The 17,318-nt window shown below is 38.9% G+C and overlaps 1 protein-coding gene across 1 annotated transcript in view; it reads right to left on the bottom strand.

Moving 5' to 3' along the window:
* LOC120519259 (zinc finger protein 850-like) overlaps window positions 1–17,318 on the bottom strand; it is a 101,767-nt gene that overhangs the window by 45,810 nt on the left and 38,639 nt on the right. Inside the window, exon 5 of the mRNA XM_039742408.1 lies at window positions 6,643–7,433. Coding sequence (XP_039598342.1) covers window positions 6,643–7,433 — 791 coding nt within the window. The remainder of the gene's footprint in view (window positions 1–6,642; window positions 7,434–17,318) is intronic.

The following is a 17,318-nucleotide window of genomic DNA, read 5'->3' as shown; positions in this document are numbered from 1 at the left end:
ACAGCCTCAAGTCTTTTGAATATGATTCCACAAGCTTGGCACACCTATCCTTGGCCAGTTTCGCCCATTCCTCTTTGCAGCACCTCTCAAGCTCCATCAGGTTGGATGGGAAGTGTCGGTGCACAGCCAATTTAAGATCTCTCCAGAGATGTTCAATCGGATTCAAGTCTGGTCTCTGGCTGGGCCACTCAAGGACATTCACAGAGTTGTCCTGAAGCCACTCCTTTGATATCTTGGCTGTGTGCTTAGGGTTGTTGTCCTGCTGAAAGATGAACCGTTGCCCTAGTCTGAGGTCAAGAAGCGCTCTGGAGCAGGTTTTATTCAGGATGTCTCTGTACATTGCTGCAGTCATCTTTCCCTTTATCCTGACTAGTCTCCCAGTTCCTGCCGCTGAAAAACATCCCCACAGCATGATGCTGCCACCACCATACTTCACTGTAGGGATGGTATTGGCTTGGTGATGAGCGATGCCTGGTTTCCTCCAAACGTGACGCCTGGCATTCACACCAAAGAGTTCAATCTTTGTCTCATTAGACCAGAGAATTTTGTTTCTCATGGTCTGAGAGTCCTTCAGGTGCCTTTAGGCAAACTCCAGGTGATCTGCCATGTGCCTTTTACTAAGGAGTGGCTTCCGTCTGGCCACTCTACCATACAGGCCTGATTTGTGGATTGCTGTAGAGATGGTTGTCCTTCTGGAAGGTTCTCTCTCCACAGAGGACCTCTGGAGCTCTGACAGAGAGTGACCATCGGGTTCTTGGTCACCTCTCTGACTAAGACCCTTCTCCCCCGATCGCTCAGTTTAGATGGTCAGCCAGCTCTAGGAAGAGTCCCGGTGGTTTTGAACTTCTTCCACTTACGGATGATGGAGGCCACTGTGCTCATTGGGACCTCCAAAACAGCAGACGTTTTTCTGTAACCTTCCCCAGATTTGTGCCTTGAGACAATCCTGTCTACAGACAATTCCTTTGACTTCATGCTTGGTTTGTGCTCTGACATGAACTGTCAACTGTGGGACCTTATATAGACAGGTGTGTGCCTTTCCAAATCATGTCCAATCAACTAAATTTACCACAGGTGGACTCCAATTAAGCTACAGAAACATCTCAAAGATGATCAGGGGAAACAGGATGCACCTGAGCGCAACTTTGAGCTTCATGGCAAAGGCTGTGAATACTTATGTACATGTGCTTTCTCAGGTTTTTTATTTTTAATAAATTTGCAAAAATCTCAAGTAAACTTTTTTCAAGTTGTCATTATGGGGTGTTGTGTGTAGAATTCTGAGGAAAAAAATGAATTTAATCCATTCTGGAATAACGCTGTAACATAACAAAATGTGGAAAAACTGATGCGCGGTGAATACTTTCTGGATGCACTGTATATATACTGTGTATATACCTATCATTTGAGGGTGCAAACCATCTTGCAAGCTGCCTGTTGACACTCCAGCTCCCCTTTTGCCAGAGGCCTTGTTCACAGACAGGGCAGCATGTTCTGTTTCCTTTTCATCAAGTATAGAAAACACTGATGGGAGACTGAAATGTGCAGGCACCCTTGCAAGTGGACCAGCATCATAATGATGAATATTTAAAACTAACAGGGATTCCTTAGTGGGAAGAAGTTAAAGCATATAAAGAATAATTACAACACCATAAAATGTACCAGTACAGCTAGAATTAATGGTACCATAAAGCAATGGCTCATTTGTTCACATGTAAGAAAGCACTTTCAGTGCAAGTAGGCCAGTAATTTGTAAAGAGAGGTACATAAGTGGGTGTCAGCAAGGAAGTGCCAATCAGTTAAAAGCTGCAGTGTAAACGGACAAAGTAAATAACTAGCAGGCCGATATTCTGTGTGTTTTCTTTGTAAGGAGGAGTACTCTGTAAAAGGTTTACTGACTTGAACAGTTCTTTGCCGTCAGGAAAGTAGAGCAAATATAAGATTGAAAGAGTAAGGATTCATTAATAAGGAGGAGTTGAAATGATATTAGCAGAGTGCTCCAAAGTAAGAAAGTAATGAGAGGAGTGCAAGTTAGGATAACAGACAGGGGAAAGTAAACTTTAAACAGCAGGTAGTTAAGGGAGAGTATTGCAGGGGCTTAAGAGGTCAGAATGAGTAAAATGTTCTTTAAAATTGAACTGTTTAAGATAATTTAATCAGAATAAAGGGCTGAACAGTTTTATTAAACCAAAGTCATTTTAATGAGGCCAGTGCAATTCACGTGCAGTGGATTGGAAGAGCCAGTCCTCCTTGAAGGCTACATGTGTAAAAGACCATAGGGTTGCTGAACTGGAGGAGGAATTGCGTATACTGTAGCAGAGAGCTGATCTAGGTGTCTTTTAGAGCAAGGGGTTCTTAAAGTCTGCCCTGGGCTTCAGGTTTTTCTTTTAACCAGATTCATTATCAGTGACAACGGACACCAGTCATTTAATTAGCTGGGATTTTCTATCCCAGTATTCTACATTCTGAAAAGTACAGCAGCAAGATTTTTTTATTCATAAAGCATATAAATTTCAGTTTTTCTGTAAATTTAAATGCTTAACTCTTTTGTTGATTTCATTGTATTTTTCCCTTTCTCTGTGCAGTTTGCTCCCTTCATTGTATTTTAATAATGATGATTAAAAGTTAGCAGAGCAGACACCCAAACACTGAATCATGAAAAGCTGCAACTACTTTAGTGTCAGAAGTGCTAATTAGTTCAAAATTAGTGAATCGTTCCCAAAATGCAATCTGAGGAGTAACAGCTCACTTAATTAGCCGAAGACTTCAATTTAAAAACAGAAGCTGGCTGAAACAAAAATCTGCAGCCACAGTCGGACCAATGGACCAGTTTGAGGATTTAAGGACTAGTGTGCAACCTTAAGGTGGTGTGGGAGAAGACTCCAGATCAGACAGGTAGATGTATGTGACATGGTCAAAAGGTGCACATTGTCCAGGGGGGCATCAAACCGTTTTGTGGTCCTGGCAGAGCTTGATGGTGTATGTGAAGACTAGGCCACCTCAACTCAAATCCCCACAAAGAAAAAGTGTGATCATCATTAGGGGATTGAAGTGAATGTTTGCTCCAGAGCCAGATTCTCATGCAGTGTGGTGTCTTCCAGGTGTGCAGGTAGAAGATCTCTCTGAAAGGGTAAATAGCTTCTTATGCAGACCAATGGTGGATCCAGGTGTCACTGTGAAATTAGCAACACATTAAAAATAGCATGTCTTATTGCTTAAAATAAGTGAGTTGAAGTTGTATGCAGTGGAGCATAATTATGATGATACAGCGGTAACACCTGGCTAAATTACAAAGATGGAGTGATGCACATTTTTTAGGAAGGATAAGACAGAAAATAAAACGAGTTGGGGTTACTGTTTATGTCAAATAGAACTTAAAGTCCTCTTCATTTGGATGATGAGTAATATCTTAGTGACGATATATGGATTTATCTGGAAAGCACTGGGGAAAGAGACTTTAATCTCTTTGGCTATTGTAATAACAGATGAGGGTGTGTATGTCTGTTGCTGTTTAGTGTAATGCGAGCCCCACGCACCCCTACTTTGGATGTAACAAGCCACCTTCTTCAGTTGGGGCTGGGAAGCTTCCCTGTTGATCAAGTGTTTGATTCAGACTCCAAGGCCCAGGGTCCACAGCTAGCTTTTCTATGCAAGGATGTGAAATAGCCAGTGACAGCTAAGCACGGAGAATATTCCCCTTGCCAAACAAATACCTTGGAAAGGACCAAGAACACTCTCCAATCATATACATGTCACAGGAAGAAAATAGTAACATTCAACTTTTGACCATATCACATGCGTTTATCAGCGATTTTCAATAGTAGTCTTCATTTTCTGTCCCCCCTGGCCATTGAACCTTACTCTTATTCGATGTTAATTAATGTTGATTTATTTTGTTTTCTTATTGTGTCTTTTATTTTTCTATTCTTTATTATATAAAGCACTTTGAGCTACTGTTTGTATGAAAATGTGCTATATAAATAAATGTTGTTGTTGTATTTATATAATCTTAGCAAGTCAGAGACAGCGGTGAGCTTGTGTGAAGCTAGTTGTGCAATGGGATGCACCCAGCAACTAGCTCAAACTAGTCCACAACTTTGAAATGGGTTTGACTTTCTTTATTTGTAGGGGTGAGCTGTGTCTGCACAAGAGCTGACAACCAACGAATGCTCATTTGGCCGTAGAAGGCATTTAATGAATTAGGAATGCTGGTGTTTTATGCCTCACAAATAAAAGATGATCCATCTGTCTGATACCTTGATGTTTATGTACTACAACAGACTGGGGGAAAAGAGAGACAAAATTGTGGCTGGACTCTGCATACCCGTTAACCCTTCATATGGCAGTGGCTCTAGCGGGCAGCACATCATTGGGCAGTCAGAGAAAAAGGGTGAGAACAACTGTGGTGGGAGGTCGGCATGCAGTTGCTAAATGTTACATGTCCAGCGACTTTCAGTTGCGTAAATTGATGTGGTCCATTGAAGAAGTCAGCAATGCAGTTAGCAAGTCTGACACACCCAACAACTAGAAATCTTGTAAATTGACATCAGTTTCAGCAATTTTCTACCTGAGGATAGTAGCAACACAAGGATTATATAAAACTAGTGTTGAAGTCAACCTCAATAACACTCATCTCTTTATTCCTCAGGATCTCTGTTCCTTAATTATGCACATTTTGTTTTGACATGATGACGTGATCTCTACTCATTAATTACACCCATGCTGATTGACAGAATCCTGTGATTAGTTGAGGCTCCCAGATTATTTATCCTCAAAAGAAATTGTCAATCGTCAAACAGTTAGGGCCCAAATAAACATTCACACATTTCCTCTGGTAGATCCCAGATGTGTGTAACAGTTGATAAGAACACAGATCACTTGCCTGCGGCCTTTGCTTGCCATATTAAACATTGACATTAATTCATTACAAAGTGGAACATTGAGCATCACATTAAAAACCACTCATTTCTTTCTTCCTCTACTTGCCTTTGTCTATTATGACTGATAAGGACAAATGATCATCTGATTGTGAGTCATGGCTAACTCTACTGCAGATTTTGTTTTCACAAATTAAATGCGGACTTTAAAAATCTGACATTACACATGATCTGTATTCCAATCACAAGCTCCTTATCAATAAGTTAAAATGAATGACTATGCACTGAAAAGAAAAAAGGTTTTCCTCAAATGTTTCAACGACAGCTTCATTTCTAATTGAATTTATGGCCGGTCACCATAGACATTCAGAGTGGTAAAGTTATTTGCAGACTAACATCTACAGGTACAGCACAACTTCAATTCTAGCCATTTGCCACAGTCTGTATTTACTTATTTGGACAGTGCTTATTTTAAAGGAGGCCATGAGCCACCATCTGCACTGATATTCAGACACATCTCCTGTTCTCAGTTTACCTGTGTTAGGTGTTGGCCCCCACTTGGGTAATATCCATAAAGCCTTATTTATACTTACTGTATCTGCTATTTTTATTAGTCTATTTTCTTAATGTATGTTTTTGTTCCTGTGTTTACTCACAAGTCAGTGCCACAGGCCAGCCTAATTTCTGTATGATAGTTCTGTACATGGCCTGATTCATTTGGACAGATTCATGCCAGCATCTGAAGTAGATTTCTGGATATGCTGATGAGTAATTGGTAAATAGTAATTAAAGTATATGTATTAAAAAAAAATGGCCAGCATTTAGTACAAGGTTGTATTACATACTGAGCACTGTCAACTGTTCAATAGCTTTAATTTTGTCCTTCCAGATGAATCACTTATTTTACTTATGTACTTTAATGCTTACCACAATGACATTTATCCTGTGGTATTTACATGTGCCGCCTTGGCCCACTTGCCTGACTATGTATCCTCCATCAAGAATCAATGTTTGATACTTGAGGAGCTTTCATTGCTCAAAGTTTTGCTTTTTTGGAACATCTGTAAAATCCAGGTATCAAATGTATGGAACTTAAACGGTTTCTTTCTACCAACTGCATATTTTGGAATGCTACGTGTTTCGGTCATTTACAAAGTAATTATGTACAAGTATACTTGGTTTCCAAGAGATGGATTTGTAACTAAAGGTGCAGAGAAGCAAGCTTGCAGATTTAATGACCTGCTGAACAGTTATGATCACAAACCATCCTTCCTGGTTTTTGATCCTGTTGCAAATCTCCTTTTTATAGTGGATGTAAGAAGAGTTTTTGAATTTTTCAGTCAAAACAACCAAATTGAAGGTACCTTGTCAAATACACACATGAGAATGCTGAAGTGCAATTAGGCTATACTGTTATTAAAATTCAAAATGGATTTGTACCTTTTGGATGCATTTGAAAATGCCTGAATGTGAAAGGCATTTGGAAACTTTAGGTTTCAGTCATACAACTTAATATCTTTGGCAAGTCCTTTCCAGTACAACTCCACACAGGTGTTAGTCCTCCCTGACTTCTCTTCCTTTCTTCTCCTTTGACTCTGCAGTCATTATACTATTTTACTCCAGGTTTGCCTGCATCAGTTGCTTTTAATAGCTTGAGAGACAGGGACTTGCATCTAAGCCCCTTACTTTTTGCTTGAGCAGAATGCTGAAGCATCTTTTATATTGTTTCTATGCACCAGTACCTCCTCAAACAAGGCTCTTAGTTATTTAAGTTAAATTCTGTAGCATGAGTTCTCTCGTGCCGTTGAAGAGCACCCGATTGTATAAACTGCTTGCCACAGTGAGTACAGCAATATGGCTTCTCTCCTGTGTGAATTCTCCGGTGTAACTGAAGACCACTTGAGTGTCTGAATTGTCTGCCACAATCTACACAGCTATATGGTTTCTCTCCAGTGTGAATTCTCTTATGTTGCTGCAGAGTACTTGCTTCTCTAAATCGTTTCCCACACTCTGTACAAGAATACGGCTTCTCTCCAGTGTGAATTCTCTTGTGTTTCTGAAGTGCACTTGAGTGTCTGAATTGTTTGCCACATTCTGAGCAGTTGTATGGCTTCTCTCCAGTATGAATTCTTTTGTGTTTCTCAAGTGACCCTGTGCATGAGAAAAGCTTGCCACATTCCAGGCAGCAATATGGCTTCTCTCCCGTGTGAACTTTCTTGTGCTCCAGAAAAGAGTATTTCCGTGGAAATCGTTTGCCACATTCCATACAGCAATACGGCTTCTCTCCAGTGTGAACTCTCTTATGAGCTTCAAGGCCACTTTTTTGTATAAACCTTTTGCCACATTCTGTGCAGGAATATGGCTTTTCTCCAGTGTGGATTCTTACATGTACCTGAAGGCGATTCTTGTGTGGGAATTGCTTGCCACATACAGTGCAACAATGAGACTTTGTTCCAGTTTGAAGTCTCTGTGCTTCACCTAGTTGATTATGCTCAGAGCTACCCTGAAGTGAGACCTGATTAATTAAGAACACAGAACAGCTTCTGTCCCCTTGGAAATCTGTTTAAAGAAAAGGAAAAAAAATTAGGACAAAAAAAAAAAACCTAAACCCTAATAATATTCCACTTTAAATAAGTTAACTCTAACCAAATAAAACAATCCCACTCTGTTTAAGTCACAGTTCAAATTAAGAAGAAAATAAAAAATCATACTTCATTAAAAAAATCTGGTATCACTGGATCAACACTTTCAGATGAACTGTAAAATAAGATCTATGAGCAGCTTCAATGGTATGTATTAAAGAAGATGAATGTCATTCTTGTACATCTAGTATAACCCTAAGGTGGCACAGAGGGTATCACTACCACTTCACTGATCCAATACTCTGAGTTTGAACCCAACACAATTATACTGTATGTGAAGTCTGCAAATTCCATTTCTCTATTGTTTCACCTTACAAATGATGTACTGGTAATTCGATATTGGCCCCTGGGAACGTAAATGTGAATGATCCTTGGTAGATTTACCACCTTTCTACGTGCGGTTATGATAGGTTCTGCTCCCCCATGACCCTGAACTGGACTAAGCAAATCTGAGAATATGGATCATAAAACTATATCTAAAACCCTTGGTTCATGGTTTGACATACCAATATTCTCTAAGAGAGATTAACTTGCATTTCCATCAAACTCTTTTAGAGATGGAATTCATTTTCATTTGCATTGAAACAGATTAACATAATTTTACAGATCTGTCCGACATCTACTGCAAGAATCTATTAAATTCGCAGCCTGGCCTTCACTAAGGAGTTTATGGTTAACAAAAGTGTATGGAAAATAAAATTAGTATATTCATGTATTAGCATAAATAAATATAGAAAAATATATAAGCATTAACTTTACTGCAAATATTAATGCAAGTCAGGCCTGCTAAACGAATGGTTAAAGGCACATGCCATATTTCTTTTTTAATTAAAGTGTAGCTCTTTACACCAATATAAAACTAAAAACACACGGCCCTGTGCAAAGAGAAGTCTCATCAACTAATATTGCATTGTTTAATTCAAGATCTCTTAATGGCAAAGCATTGGTCAAGTCAGAATTCATCAATGACACCAAACTTGATATGCTGTGTTTAACGGAGACTTGGCAAGAACCGAAAGAATTTACATCTGTCACGGAGGCGACACCCCCTGGTTACACTTTCTTCACAGTGCCTCGTAGCTCAAGACAAGGTGGAGGACTTGCAGTAATTGTCAGAATGAATTTAAACATTAAAAGAATCCCAATTGATTGTCCATTGTCTGTCGAGTGTTTGGCTCTTAAACTAAGAATGGAATCAGGTCCTGTCTTACTTATTGTCCTCCAAAATACAATGCATCCTTCTAATCTGATCTGACTGATCTATTAACCCACTTAAGTTCCTTGTCCCAGAGAGTCATTCTTCTTGGTGATTTCAACATCCATATTGACACTACTACATCTAAACTGAGAAATTAATTCCTATCCTTGCTGGACTGTTTTGACTTGACACAACATATTGATTTTCCCACCCACTCTCGTGGTCACATATCTGATCTGCACATCTGGACTATCTTTTGCCAACATTTACAGCACTGATTTGGGACTCTCTGACCACAAAGCAGTGCTTTTCACTGTCTCATCTTCCTCCTCTTACCTGTAAGCAACAAATTTCCTACATAACCCTTAAAAAATATCTGTCCCTCTATCCTTTCTGGATCCATTTCTGATCTTTTACTGTCTTCACCTATTCCATCAACACTAGATAGTCTTGTTGACCACTATAACACAGCCCTTCATTCAGCATTAGATAAAACAACTCCTTTAAAACATAAGGAGGTTTCCTTTAAGCGTTCAGCTCCTTGGTATAATTCAGAATTGCTATCTATGAAAGCAGCTGGCCAACGCCTTGAGAGAATGTCACGTAAGACTGGCCTCACCGTGCACATCCAGACTTTCTCTGACCACCAAAGCAGCTTACAGAGAAGCACTAACTGCTGCTAAGAACACCCATTATGGCAGAATAATAGAAAGTGGCCACAATAACCCAAGGGTTTTGTTCTCTGTAGTTAATAAACTACTCCAACCCACATCTGGCCCAACTACCTCTTCTACTGAAGTCTGTGAGGAATTCCTCCACTTTTTCCATAACAAAATTAAAGATCTAAATAATTCAACTAACATAAATACGTCATCTGTTTATATCTTTCCCTGTTTTCCCACTCCATCCAGCTCCTTCTCTAAGTTCTCACCAGTCACATCTGCATTTGTTAATGACCTGCTTTGTAAGATGAGGCCGACTACTTGTGTACTGGACCCCATCCCCAGCACACTACTTAAATCCTGCCTTCATGCCATAATCCCGACTGTTACAACAATAATAAACTCATCCCTTGACACTGGCTCTGTGCCGCTCACTTTTAAAATCGCTTCTGTAACCCCAATGTTAAAAAAGTCTGGTCTTGATGCTGACAATCTTAACAATTTCGCCTATTTCCCACTTACCTTTTCTGTCAAAAGTTCTTGAGCGTGTTGTAGCTTCCCAACTCACCAACTACTTAACTTCTAATAATTTGATGGAACCCTTTCAGTCTGGTTTCAGGGCAGCACAGCTGTGAAACTGCTCTGCTACGGGTAACCAATGATTTGCTTATGGCAGCAGACTCTGGACAAACCAGCATATTAATTCTGTTAGACCTCAGTGCAGCATTTGACACTGTCAGACATGACATTCTACTGTCCAGAATGGAGAACATGCTGGGTATCTCTGGCACTGCCCTCCAGTGGTTCAAGTCCTATCTGACTGATAGGCAAGAGTTTGTTAGTCTTGGCAACAGCAGATCCAGCTCGCGCCAGTCACACAAGGAGTTCCTCAGGGCTCTGTCCTCTGCCCTCTTCTGTATTTATATGCTTCCCTTGGCCATATTATTCATAGCTATGGACTGGGCTATCATTTTTATGCAGATGATACTCAACTCTACTTCAATGTTAAAAGTGGAACTTCATCAGAGCTTTCTCAGCTCACAACCTGCCTCAGTGAAATTAAAACCTGGATGGAGCAGAACTCTTTAAATTTAAATTGCAACAAAACTGAACTCCTGCAAATTGGGACTAAAATGCAACTTAATAAAATGAGCTCCTTCCCAGTCCATCTTGGCAGTGATCTCATCAGACCTGCCTCTACTGCAAAGAATCTTGGTGTCATTTTGATTCCTCCCTCTCTTATTCCCCACATAAATCACATTAAGAAACTTTCTTACTTTCACCCCCATAACATATCCGTGTTCGCTCCTTCCTCTCCTTTTCTAATGCTGAGAAACTTGTCCATGCTTTTATCACATCCTGCATCGATTATTGTAATTCCGTACTGGCATGTGCCCCTTCTAATCTTATATCGCAGCTCCAGCTTATTCAAAACTCGGCTGCAAGAGTCCTTACACGGACCAGCAGCAGCGAGCACATTACACCCATTCTGCTCCGTCTTCACTGGCTCCCTGTGTCTTACAGAATCGAATATAAAATCCTACTAATAACCTACAAAGCCTTAAATAACCTCGCGCCAAACTACGTCAGTGACCTTCTCCATCACTATGTGCCTTCCGCCCACTAAGGTCCTCTGATTCTGGCAATCTTGTTGTACCCCACACTAATCTACACTCCATGGGTGACAGCAGGGCCTTCAGCTGTATAGCACCCAGACTCTGGAATGACCTACCAAAATTAATCAGGTCAGCTGACTCCATGAATTCTTTTAAAAAACAACTCAAAACTCATCTGTTCAGGAAGGCTTTTAGCTCTACTTGACTATTACCCTTCTATCAGTTTACCTCTCTGTCAAGATGCTCATGTAACCTCTGTGTGTGTGTGTGTGCTAGACCATCAATTATGTTGTCTAATAGGCTTTTTTACTCTGAATTTACTTTCTTACTCTTCTTTATTTTATTTATCTGGTTCAGTACAATCTAATTTACTGTATACCCTGCTGTTCTTTCTTAAACTCTGTGAAGTGCCTTAAGCATGGGAAAGGCGCTATATAAATGAAATGTATTATTATTATTACACAGTTGTTTTTACTATTCAGCCAGCTAAAAGCTTATCCACTACATGTGGTGGAAAAGGAGCCAGCAAATCACAATTAAAAATAAAACAAATGTGCCTTTAAGTTGATCTACTGTGTGTATGAAAATTAATATTGTAAGCTAAATGTGCTATGTGTCATACAACTTGGACAGAAGCATCTCTTCAGCTGGAGCTTTACTTTTCATTATTTTTATGTATATATTTCTATTTTTTCTTTTTGTTACCTTTTTTTTTTTTTCCACTGTATAATACAATGTATAAATGTTATTGGGTCTCTTCAGTTCAATATATATGTATTTTGTTTTCAATGGATAATCATTTTTGCAACTTTATGACTAAATTATATAGGTCATGTTGATTCTGTTTTAGTTACTGACTTTTGAGTTTACCTTTAACTCTGATTATTTTGTTTATATAGTTTTAAATACACAGCAAAAAGTGGTGTGAAAAACTATTTGCCCCTTCCTGATTTCTTATTCTTTTGCATGTTTGTCACACAAAATGTTTCTGATCATCAAACACATTTAACCATTAGTCAAATATAACACAAGTAAACACAAAATGCAGTTTTTAAATGATGGTTTTTATTATTTAGTGAGAAAAAAAATCCAAACCTACATGGCCCTGTGTGAAAAAGTAATTGCCCCCTTGTTAAAAAATAACCTAACTGTGGTGTATCACACCTGAGTTCAATTTCCGTAGCCACCCCAGGCCTGATTACTGCCACACCTGTTTCAATCAAGAAATCACTTAAATAGGAGCTGCCTGACACAGAGAAGTAGACCAAAAGCACCTCAAAAGCTAGACATCATGCCAAGATCCAAAGAAATTCAGGAACAAATGAGAACAGAAGTAATTGAGATCTATCAGTCTGGTAAAGGTTATAAAGCCATTTCTAAAGCTTTGGGACTCCAGCAAACCACAGTGAGAGCCATTATCCACAAATGGCAAAAACATGGAACAGTGGTGAACCTTCCCAGGAGTGGCCGGCCGACCAAAATTACCCCAACAGCGCAGAGACGACTCATCTGAGAGGTCACAAAAGACCCCAGGACAACGTCTAAAGAACTGCAGGCCTCACTTGCCTCAATTAAGGTCAGTGTTCACAACTCCACCATAAGAAAGAGACTGGGCAAAAACGGCCTGCATGGCAGATTTCCAAGACGCAAACCACTGTTAAGCAAAAGAACATTAGGGCTTGTCTCAATTTTGCTAAGAAACATCTCAATGATTGCCAAGACTTTTGGGAAAATACCTTGTGGACTGATGAGACAAAAGTTGAACTTTTTGGAAGGCAAATGTCCCGTTACATCTGGCGTAAAAGGAACACAGCATTTCAGAAAAAGAACATCATACCAACAGTAAAATATGGTGGTGGTAGTGTGATGGTCTGGGGTTGTTTTGCTGCTTCAGGACCTGGAAGGTTTGCTGTGATAGATGGAACCATGAATTCTACTGTCTAGCAAAAAATCCTGAAGGAGAATGTCTGGCCATCTGTTTGTCAACTCAAGCTGAAGCGATCTTGGGTGCTGCAACAGGACAATGATCCAAAACACACCAGCAAATCCACCTCTGAATGGCTGAAGAAAAACAAAATGAAGACTTTGGAGTGGCTTAGTCAAAGTCCTGACCTGAATCCAATTGAGATGCTATGGCATGACCTTAAAAAGGTGGTTCATGCTAGAAAACCCTCAAATAAAGCTCAATTACAACAATTCTGCAAAGATGAGTGGGTCAAAATTCCTCCAGAGCGCTGTACAAGACTCATTGCAAGTTATCGCAAACGCTTGATTGCAGTTATTGCTGCTAAGGGTGGCCCAACCAGTTATTAGGTTCAGGGGCAATTACTTTTTCACACAGGGCCATGTAGGTTTGGATTTTTTTTCTTCCTAAATAATTAAAACCATCATTTAAAAACTGCATTTTGTGTTTACTTGTGTTATATTTGACTAATGGTTAAATGTGTTTGATGATCAGAAACATTTTGTGTGACAAACATGCAAAAGAATAAGAAATCAGAAAGGGGGCAAATAGTTTTTCACACCACTGTATTTTTATTTGAATTTTCTGAGTAGAATTTTTCTTTTTTTCTGCTTTTAACCATAAGCAGGTGGTAGTTATACTTACATAGGTGTTAGAACCACAGTATGGCATTCTTGACATATTTCTGCTCTAATTTCGGGATCCATAAGAGAAATGGCACACTCAAACGTTGTAAAATATTTTAAAATACAGCATAGTAACAATTGTCAAGATATAACAGTGACTCATTCAGACATTCAATTGTAGCCCATCTGAATAAGCATTTTATTAACTGAAGGTGCCCAGCTGCTGCATTTTGAAACAGAACTTCTCTATGTATTGGTGCTTGAATCAACTGTATATCTTTAATTAGAAAATATCCTTCATCACTGGTTTCCCATCAACCACGTCTTTGAACCTGTTTTATTTAGTACATTTTTGCTAGTGACAGAAGCCTATCCTTGAGGCAAAGTGATCCAATATCATCCACTTGCAGAGCCACAGTACCATACGTCACCGCAGTTGTAGACCCGTAGTTACAGACCCAGAAGTGGCGTCACTCTCGTTTCAGGACTGACTTTGTAAAGTTATTTTTGGAAGGATTCGGCAGGTCTTGGTAAAGCCCAGAAAGTAACGTCGGGTCAAAGACCCGTTTAGAAACCAAGTAATACGCATCATTGTAAAGTTCAGAGGGTTTCTGCAATCACGTCATGTCATACATCAAACTAAACAATACGGATTGTTTCGGTGAAATATTAAATATTAACATTTATGTTGTGTTTGGGTCTGTGGGAACAATTTAACATGTCGACAAAATTAAAATCATGGAGATCTGTGTTAATTGAAAATAGTTTTTTAGTTTACATTCATGAAATGAAGTATACAATTATGTTTACACCACATTAGAGTTTAGTAAACCGTTAATAATAATAATGATTGTTTTTTAAAATGTACTATTGCACATGTGCAATATTGTTCTAAACCAATGTAGAATTAACATTTAAGCCAATCTAATTTTTAAATATGCATGTGAAGAAAACGGCAATACATATTCTACACTGAATTATGTTATATATTAATTGCATTATATACAAACCGGATTCCAAAAAAGTTGGGACACTATACAAATCGTGAATAAAAACTGAATGCAATGATGTGGAGGTGCCAACTTCTAATATTTTATTCAGAATAGAACTCATAGAATAGAAATTTATAGAAAATAGAAAATTACAATAGAAATCACGAAACAAAAGTTTAAACTGAGAAAATGTATCATTTTAAGGGAAAAATATGTTGATTCAGAATTTCATGGTGTCAACAAATCCCAAAAAAGTTGGGACAAGGCCATTTTCACCACTGTGTGGCATCTCCCCTTCTTCTCACAACACTCAACAGACGTCTGGGGACCGAGGAGACCAGTTTCTCAAGTTCATCAAAATCATTTCAACGATGACTTGCCTTTTATTCGTAAGATTAATTTTGAACTTATGTAGTGTACTAAAATTTAGAATATTCTCAAACTTATGAAATCATGGCTTCCAAAAAAGCAGTCACTCTTAAAGCTGGTACTACACAAGGAATGACCTCATAATAAACTAATTCCTTGAGTATCAGTACTTTATTTTTCCTTTCTAAAACAGTGATGGCAAACCTTTTGGGCTTGGCGTGTCAAAAATTCTGAAAATGCTTAACTTGCCTCTGCTGATGTGTTGCACCACTAAACAAAAGAAAAACAATTCTTTACATATTCATTTATTTTAAAAAATACAGCCCAATCATGTGTGGTGCTTTGTATTATAAAAGTAAAATAAACAGCGACTTGCAATAGACAAAATGATATGCACACTGTTAATTGGGCTTAAAGTAGTTCACTAAAATGTTAACCTACTTTTAATAGTAATTTGAATTGAACTGAAAAAAATATGGAACACATTGCATTTGATTTGACATCAAGTAATGATTTTTCGTTGCTGAGTTTTCATAGATAAGTCTGAAATTGATGGTAGGTACTTTGCAGCACTAACTTTGTCAGTCAGTTTCTTTTGTCCATTTTAATGTTGTTTACTACTTAGAATAAGGTCTCGCAAAATTATAACACAGAAAATAAACCGTTTTTTGCTTCTAAATTAACTACTTTTGCCTTAATTTTAATTAACTTGACTCAAGCCCATTAGTTTCTTTTTCCTTAATTAGCAGCCAAACAAAAGTGAGGCACAAAACAAGCTGCCACATGTCCAGCTCACCTGTGCCCATCACACAGTATCTGAAAATAAAGAAAGGTTAAGGTCTCAGTAAGGTTGATCTCTCAGGTCAACCTTTTGACGATGTTCTTGGAAAAAAATAGTAAATCAACAGTTTTGGAAATATCTGTTGTGGCGAAATGAGAGTAGCAACCAGCTGTGGAATTAAATAACGGGTTTATTCATTAAGAAAATGGTTGGAGTGAAATTTGCTGGAGTCTGAAGCCCCAATTTAGCTGGTCATCTGTTGGCTCGTTTCACATCATTACTGTTTGGCTCTCACTTAATGAAGAAAAGAATCAATTCAGAGGACTGAATCCTTAAAAACCAGGGCTATTAAAATGAAGGGAAAAAGAAGTTCATTAGCACTGAAACCTGGTCACTAATAGGAAAAGGGTTAGAATAAAAACCTGCAGCCACTGCGTCCCTCTAGGCCTGGAGTTTGACAACGCTGTTCTAAACGGACATCTACAGTGGACTGGCACCTCATACAAGATTACTGCCTTCGGCCTGATGTTTCTACAATAGGCTTGGCACCCCATAATCCTGATTTGAATTATTGAGGTTAGTTAATGTTGTTATATTGAGGCTCAGAGCCTTGTGCAGAGCTTGCCTGTTTCCAGCTTTAATCTCAGCAGCTCTCCTGGGGCTTGTCAGCTAACTGTTAAGAAGTTGATTTTGAAAATAAAATGAGGTAAACACGCAGAGATCAATAGCTAGCTGAGCCACTAAGCTTCAGAGAGACTGGCAACTTTTAAAACAAAGGTACAGGGTATTGGGAAGTCATTATGCTCCGTTTCACTCTTTGTATAAATTGGTGGCATATTAATGTGATATTTAAGCTGTAAATTGTTGATTTTAATGATTTCAGCTTTGAGACAAATATACAGGGTGGGCCATTTATATGGATACACCTTAATAAAATGGGAATGGTTGGTGATATTAACTTCCTGTTTGTGGCACATTAATATATGTGAGGGGGAAAACTTTTCAAGATGGTTGGTGACCATGGTGGCCATTTTGGATCCAACTTTTGTTTTTTCAATAGGAAGAGGGTCATGTGACATATCAAACTTATTGGGAATTTAACAAGAAAAACAATGGTGTGCTTGGTTTTAACAGAACTTTATTCTTTCATGAGTTATTTACAAGTTTCTCTTTGTTTACAGCCATTGACATGTCGCAGAGGTTAACACTTGAGGAGCGGATAGAAATTGTGTTGATGTCTGGTGAACGCAGTGACTGGGTCATTGCAGCAGATTTCAATGCAAGACACCCTACGAGACCACCCATCTCCCATGCTACAATTAGCAAACTGCTTGCTAAGTTTCGTGAAACTGGTTCAGTGTTGGATTTGCCAAAATGTGGACGCATGAAAACTGTCACTAATAAAGAAACATCAGTGGCTGTTCTAGCTTCATTCAGCAAGAGCCCACAGCGTAGCACTCGCCGCATGTCACTGGAGAGTGGCATTAGTCGAACATCCCTTCGGCGGATATTAGCTACTCACAAATGGCACCCCTACAAACTCCAGCTACTGCAGCATCTCAACAAGGATGACCCAGATCGGTGCACTGAAATGG

Source organism: Polypterus senegalus, unplaced genomic scaffold (assembly GCF_016835505.1).
Source record: "Polypterus senegalus isolate Bchr_013 unplaced genomic scaffold, ASM1683550v1 scaffold_19, whole genome shotgun sequence".
In the NCBI taxonomy this organism is placed as follows: domain Eukaryota; kingdom Metazoa; phylum Chordata; class Cladistia; order Polypteriformes; family Polypteridae; genus Polypterus; species Polypterus senegalus.
The sequence above is the reverse complement of the archived record's forward strand: the minus strand, read 5'-3'. Positions and strand labels throughout refer to the sequence as shown.